Source organism: Macaca thibetana, chromosome 11, assembly GCF_024542745.1.
Source record: "Macaca thibetana thibetana isolate TM-01 chromosome 11, ASM2454274v1, whole genome shotgun sequence".
In the NCBI taxonomy this organism is placed as follows: domain Eukaryota; kingdom Metazoa; phylum Chordata; class Mammalia; order Primates; family Cercopithecidae; genus Macaca; species Macaca thibetana.
The window spans coordinates 99,030,391-99,036,744 of NC_065588.1; the positions used below are offsets into that span (position 1 = coordinate 99,030,391).

The window sequence follows — 6,354 nt, forward strand, 5'->3', positions numbered from 1 at the left end:
GAACATGCCAGACACGAAGTTAGGTAATTTACACATAATTTTCTCTTGCTTCAAAGTTTTCAGACACCTTGGTACATACAGCTTAATTAAAAGTCCATCTATCCAGCAAATCTGGAGTGCCCTTTGATAGCCTGTTGGACAAAACTGTCCAAGACTGACTCTACATAGTATTCTAAGCTGGCACAAGTCTACAAGGCATAGTGATTGCTGAAAAATTGGAGAAGGTCAAAAATAGAGGACTTCTGGGCCTTTACCAAATGGCATATATATGAGAAACTTTGGCTCCAACCACAAAACATATCTCAGTAGAGATGACAATGAGAATAGAAACAAAGTGGAATCAGCAAAGGAAAAAATAATCATGTAGGAATAGCCACCAAATACTCTTGCTTTTAAACATGGTGATGACAGCCTAAGAAACCTTCTCATGATTCATATAACAGTCTTGGAAAAATCCCAGAGTAGATAAAAGCTACCCCAAGATATGTAGCTGAAGCTTAGGAAACTTTCTCAAGGTCAAAGCAGAGTTATTCCAAATTTGCTCTCATTTCATTGAAGACCATCTTGACTCTTTGGGGTGAGTCCAACACATCTATGCTGCAGCTGATCAGATTGTAGCCTGCTGAGAAGGACCTCTTGATCTTCAGAGCACATTTCCTGGCAGAAAAAATAAGGCAAGCACAAGGTAAGGTTGCCTTCCACAAGCAAAAGTGAAAAGAACAAAAGCAATAGCTACATTTGTTAAGTGCTTATTGGGTACCCTGTTCTATTAATATTACACTGGTCATCTGATTTAATCTTCACCATAACCTTATGAAGAACTATTAATAGCCCCATTTTATAGAGGAATAATTGAGGCAATAAATGTTTAAGAACAATCCAAAGTCACATGCTAGTAAATGGTGGAGCCAGGACTTGACCCTGTGTAGTACAGCAAGAGTTCACATTCTTTTTTTTTTTTTTTTAAGGAAAATTTGTATTTTAATTATTTTTATGTACAGAAAACTCAACAGTGTACATTTAACCCAGTTTTGTGGCAAGTTCTTTAGCCTTTGCCTTTTCGAGCTTGGCGATACGAGCCACAGACTTGGGACCCAGGACATTGCCGCCCCAGTGACAGCGGATCTCATCGTATCTGTCGTTGTCATTGGTCCTGATAGCTTCCACCAGCTTAGCCAAAGCGCCTTCGTCTTCCGAGTTCACCTGTGTGAAGGCGGCAGTGGTGCAGGTCTTCCTGTGGACTAGACGGCCCAGTCTTGCCTTCCCCTTGATAATGCAGTAAGGAACCCCCATTTTACGACACAGGGCATGCAAGAAGACAGCCAGCTCGATGGGATCCACGTCGTGTGCAATCACCACCAGCTGAGCTTTCTTGTTCTCCACCAAGGTGGTGACAGTGTTAACTCCTGCTCGAAGGACAGGTGGTCTCTTAGTGGAGACGTCCCCTTTGCCAGCAGCTTTCTTCTCAGCCCGGGCCAACAGCCTCTGCTTCTTCTCTTGCTTCGTCTCTGGCCTGTACTTGTGGACCAGCTTAAGCAGCTGAGTAGCTGTTTGGCAGTCCAGGGCCTGGGTGAACTGGTTAATGGCAGGAGGTACTTTCAGCCACTTATAGAGGATGGCTCTCTGCCGCTGCAACCTGATAGAGCAGGGCCATTTCACAAAGCGGGTGAGGTCTCTTTTGGGCTGGATGTCCTGTCCAATGCCAAAATTCTTAAGTCTTTTCTCAAACAGGGGATTCACCACTTTCTTGGCCTCCTGCTTTTTCACGACAGCAGGAGCTGGAGCCACCTTCTTTCCCTTGGCCTTCTTTCCTTTCGGCATCTTGGGCGGCAGGAGGAGAGAGAGCGAGTTCACATTCTTAACCACTGTGTCTGTTAGTGTAAGTGATCTCTCTGGCTTTCTCATTTAAGTTTCTAAAAATAATGAATTCTTATACAATCTTTAGAGTTTTCCTTCTGCAGCTTTTCTGGTCACTGTAGAAAACAGCCATATGCATTACATAAAACTTTAGCCTTAAAAATAAAGATATAAATACCGCTTTTTTGACAATGCATCTTATAGATCACATATAAGCAAGCATTTCATGAATAAATGAAAAATGCAAATAAGACAGTGAGATTGCTATATCTTTGAAGGTGTGGGATCATTTTGTCTTGAATGTTTGAGTAAAGAAAGTGTCAAATGAAAATGGGCACTTTGATGGGGAGGGTGGTCTCTAAACTAAGATTTGTAGATCTGCTGCCTATTTTTGTAAATAAAGTTTTACTGGAACACAGCCACATGATTTATAGGTTGTCTGTGTTTGGTTTTGCACTACAATGATACAGTCGAGTAATTGTGACAAACTGCAAGACCCACAAAGCCTAAAATATTTACCATCTGACCCTTTACAGAAAAAGTTTGCTTACCCCTGATTTAGATGACAGTGACAAAATTATGTTCTGATAGTGTGTCTTAACTTGTATCTGTCATTTTCAGTTGGTTGAAAATGTAGGATTTCAATGGTATGATATCAGTGAAATTTGACATTATTTAATATTACATAACCCAAAACTGCAAATAAGAAGAGCTTACAGGTCAAATGGCAAACATTTATGATAAAGCATTGTTGCAGTTCTGAATTTGAGAACCAAAGGCCATCCTAAATAAGATAGAATGAGAAGCTGCTCCATGATCCTCCAACCTCAGGTCTATTTCTGTCTTTACCTCTAATCACAAGTAATCATTGTTATTATTCTTGTTATTGTTTTATTTGCAAAGGTTTCACCTTTCCTACCTGTAAGTTTTGAGGGCAAAAGATGTGTCTTTCATTAGCCTGGAACTTGGCACAGTGATTGGTAGGTGGTGGGCACATAGCAGTAGCTGAATGAATAACTACATAGCATTGAGTTAAAGAATCTATGCTTAGGAGAGTTAGGGAAGCAGCTACAATACAGGGGTGTTTGGGCAGAGTGCTATCTCAAAGACTGGGTGAGCCAGCAGTGAATTCATAAAAGTCACAGGGTTACGACCTAATCAATGTGCAAATATATCCCAGGCTAAGTGAGGAAATCATGGCTAACTTTTACTGATCATATATTATCCTCTACAGACACACTTTTCTCAGCTCTTTGCATTTATTTCATTTAATCTTCACAATGACTCAAGGAAATAGGTTATTCTGTTTATTTAATAAGTGAGGAAAAGAAGCACAGAGAGGTTTATTACCTTATCCCAGGATACACAGCAAAAAATGGTAGAAATCAGTCTTAAACCCAAGGAGTCTGAATTCAGAGACAAAATTTTCAATAATTATGCTATATTCTTCTCTATGTGGCTTTATCTGTGACTTCTTCCTCTTCAGTGGTTTCCAAGACATTCTATAGGGAGCTCTCTGAGAACATATATTTTTACTTTTCTAACAAAAACCAATTGCCCAAACCTAGTTTGTTGCATAACTGTGCATTTTATTGCCAACTTCCTAGTAACTAGCCTACAAAAAAAAAATAAAGCATATCATGTGAACAGGGATAGGCATAACATACTCTATTGCTTTTATAGTTCCAGCACTCATTTGGAATTTACTCTGTTATGCTTTTCTATGCAATTAAAATTATGCTCTTTCAAATTTTGAAATACTGGAAAACTTTAGATAAAAGTCCTTGCTAGCCATATCCCAGTTTGATGTCCAGTAGAATCAATATCACCCGGGAGCTCATTAGAAACACAAAATCGAGGCTTCATCCCAGACTGACTGAATTGAAACCTGCATTTTCACAAGATGACCGGGTGATTTATATGCACTTTAAAGTCTGAGAAATATTGACTCCATCATGGCAGAATGATTACCATTGATTCCCCCAAAGAGAACAATTTGGGTACCTCTGGTTAGGTGGGAAAGAGAGGCAGGCTGATAAAAGCCTGATATGCTTAGGGCAAAGGCCTCATCCTAGCTGTGAAAAGACCTAGTGGCTTATAGCCCTGACTGCTTTTAAAAGCCCCAGAACCCATGCTTCTCACCATACCAACTAATTTAGAACCTCTCAGGTGGGAACTATGTACCAGTACTTTTTAAAGATCCTGGGGTGATTTCAATGTGCAGTGAAGGTTAGTCCCTTTGTTGGAAATGGGTGTTCTTTGTAGGAGAGGAGTGAATGTGCCTCTGTTTGCCCTCTTCACCTGAGGAACTGACACTCACCTTTAATGTCTCAATGTATGCCTTAATGTTTTTTTTTTCCTCCAGGAAGTCTGAATTAGGTGCCCCTGTGTGCTCCACACACCTACGTTACTCTTATCAAGAGCTATTGTAATTTCCTGTGTACTTTTCTCTGTGTCCCATTTGCCTGGAAATTTCATGATGGCAACATGGCAGCCACCTTGCTCACATGTGAACAACAGCTCAGGAATGAGCATTCGGTGCACACTGATCATGTGCCAGTCCCTGTGCCTCCATTCCCTTAGTTAAGACCCATTGCAACCCTCTTATCTCCATTTCCCAGGGGACAATTGGAGGTTTAAGAAAGTGAACTTGCCTCAGGTCACACTGCTTAGAAGTCCGTAGTACTATATTCAGTTCCTGGCACCTAGTAGGGTGTTCAATAAAGATTTGTTGAGTGAAAGAATAGAGGTATGAGCTATTCTCCTTTCAAGCCTGCCCACGCCTTCTGTGGTGGGATTAAAGCCACACTGAGATTTCCTCCCCACACTCTCCACCCCATCCCACACTCACTGGAGCTCAGCCTTGACATCTTTTAAGTTCTCTGCCACAAAATGGATGGGCTGAAAGTCCCAATCTTTATATGCCTGGACAGCAGCAGCTTCTGCATCAAAGGGCTGGTATTCTGGCTTGTTTGACAGAACGTGTTTAAAGAAAGAATCAGATGAGAGGGAAGAGACCAGATGCATAAAATTTTCCAAAGTATTTACTTTCAGCTTAGAGTCTCAAGCTGTGTTTCTCAACCTGAAGGCGGAGGACATAGTGTGGGAGGATTAGGGCATGGAATTGTGCAAAGGACCTTAATCCTTGGCTATGTCATATATTTTCTTGAAGTAGAAATAAGCTTTATTCTCCATTCCTAGATGTACTATTGGATTGTAATACTGTCATAACAAATAAAATGCGAGCTCATTTAAAATTGTCAAATCCATATTAGCTTTCCATCATCTTAGTAAGTACAAACAGCAGCGCTAATACATTTTGTGGGGTCCAGTGGGGATTTTTGAAGTTATTACTAGTAATAAAAATTCCAAATATATATTTACTGTGCAATGTACTGTGAATGCAGGTTATCTCATATAATTCTCCATCAGTCCTTTGAGGTAGGCACTATTATGCCTGCTTTATACGTGAGGATCACAAGATATTTAAAAACAGTGGTAATCGTATTTCCTGCTTAATAGTGTAATGGAGAGTAAACACCTGGGGAACTCTGTCAGGTCAGTGCCAGAGTGCTCTCCTCTGCCAAAAAAAAAAAGGATCCATGGAGGTTCAGACAGTTTGGAGTGGGAGATGGGGAATGGTAACAGCTATGCCTGGAAGTGACAGGGAGCCTCATGTAGACTGACAGAGTCTAAAATTTGGGAGTGGGTAGTAAGCCAGCAGGGAGGTGGCAGATGCCCAGAAGATTTAGCAGGGCCTAGAGTGAGTGTCTTAGGATGAGAATGGTACCTGTCTAAGGCAAATGAGTTATCATCTTGGGTTGATGGGGCGAATATGTAAGGACCTCCAATGTGTAGAAAGAGTGCTTTACATTTACAAGTATTTATTGAGTCCCTACTGTATTCTGTGCACAATGCAAGTGGCTGGAATGCAGTTCTGAGCAAAAGAGATATGGTTTCTGCCTTAATTAGACTTGTTTAGAGAAATTGTTCAAATATTTACATAAGGCTTAACAAAACTGTAGCAAGCATGATGAAGGAAAGGTACAAGGTGCTATACAAGCATCCAATAGCAGAATCTGATTTCATTTGGGGGTCTCAGAAAAGGCTTTCTTGAAGAAGTACTGGAGAGAGAGGAGAGCATTTCTGGCAAAGGGAACAGTTTGTGCATTTCTGGCAAAGGGAATACTGGTGCCTAGATCCAATCCCCGGAGGTTCTAAATTGATTGGTATGGTGAGGAACCTGGGCCCTGGGTCTTTTAAAAGGGAACAGCTCTTTGGAATGGGAGAGAGAGGACAGCATTTCTGGCAAAGGGTCCTGAAATAGAAGGAAGATAATGCATTTGAGAAAATGAAAGAAAGCCATATGTCTTGAGCTCAGTGTGGGTGAGAAAAATACTTCTGTCTTGGAGGAGGTGAGACTCTGAACCAGCTATATAGATAGAGACTTTGACCCCAGAAAACGAAACAGGAATGAACCATTGAAACTTGAGCTCA

At 41.0% G+C, this 6,354-nt stretch overlaps 1 protein-coding gene across 1 annotated transcript; it reads right to left on the reverse strand.

Moving 5' to 3' along the window:
* Nucleotides 1-954: 954 nt before the first annotated feature.
* Nucleotides 955-1,879, reverse strand: LOC126931773 (60S ribosomal protein L7a-like). The gene has a single exon (XM_050750228.1). It carries the CDS (start codon nucleotides 1,819-1,821, stop codon nucleotides 1,021-1,023), a length of 801 nt encoding a protein of 266 aa, XP_050606185.1. The 5' UTR covers nucleotides 1,822-1,879; the 3' UTR covers nucleotides 955-1,020.
* Nucleotides 1,880-6,354: the final 4,475 nt, after the last annotated feature.

Coding starts and splice junctions, on each gene's coding strand:
- LOC126931773 (XM_050750228.1), bottom strand. CDS start 1,821: ATGCCGAAAGGAAAGAAGGCCAAGGGAAAGAAGGTGGCTCCAGCTCCT.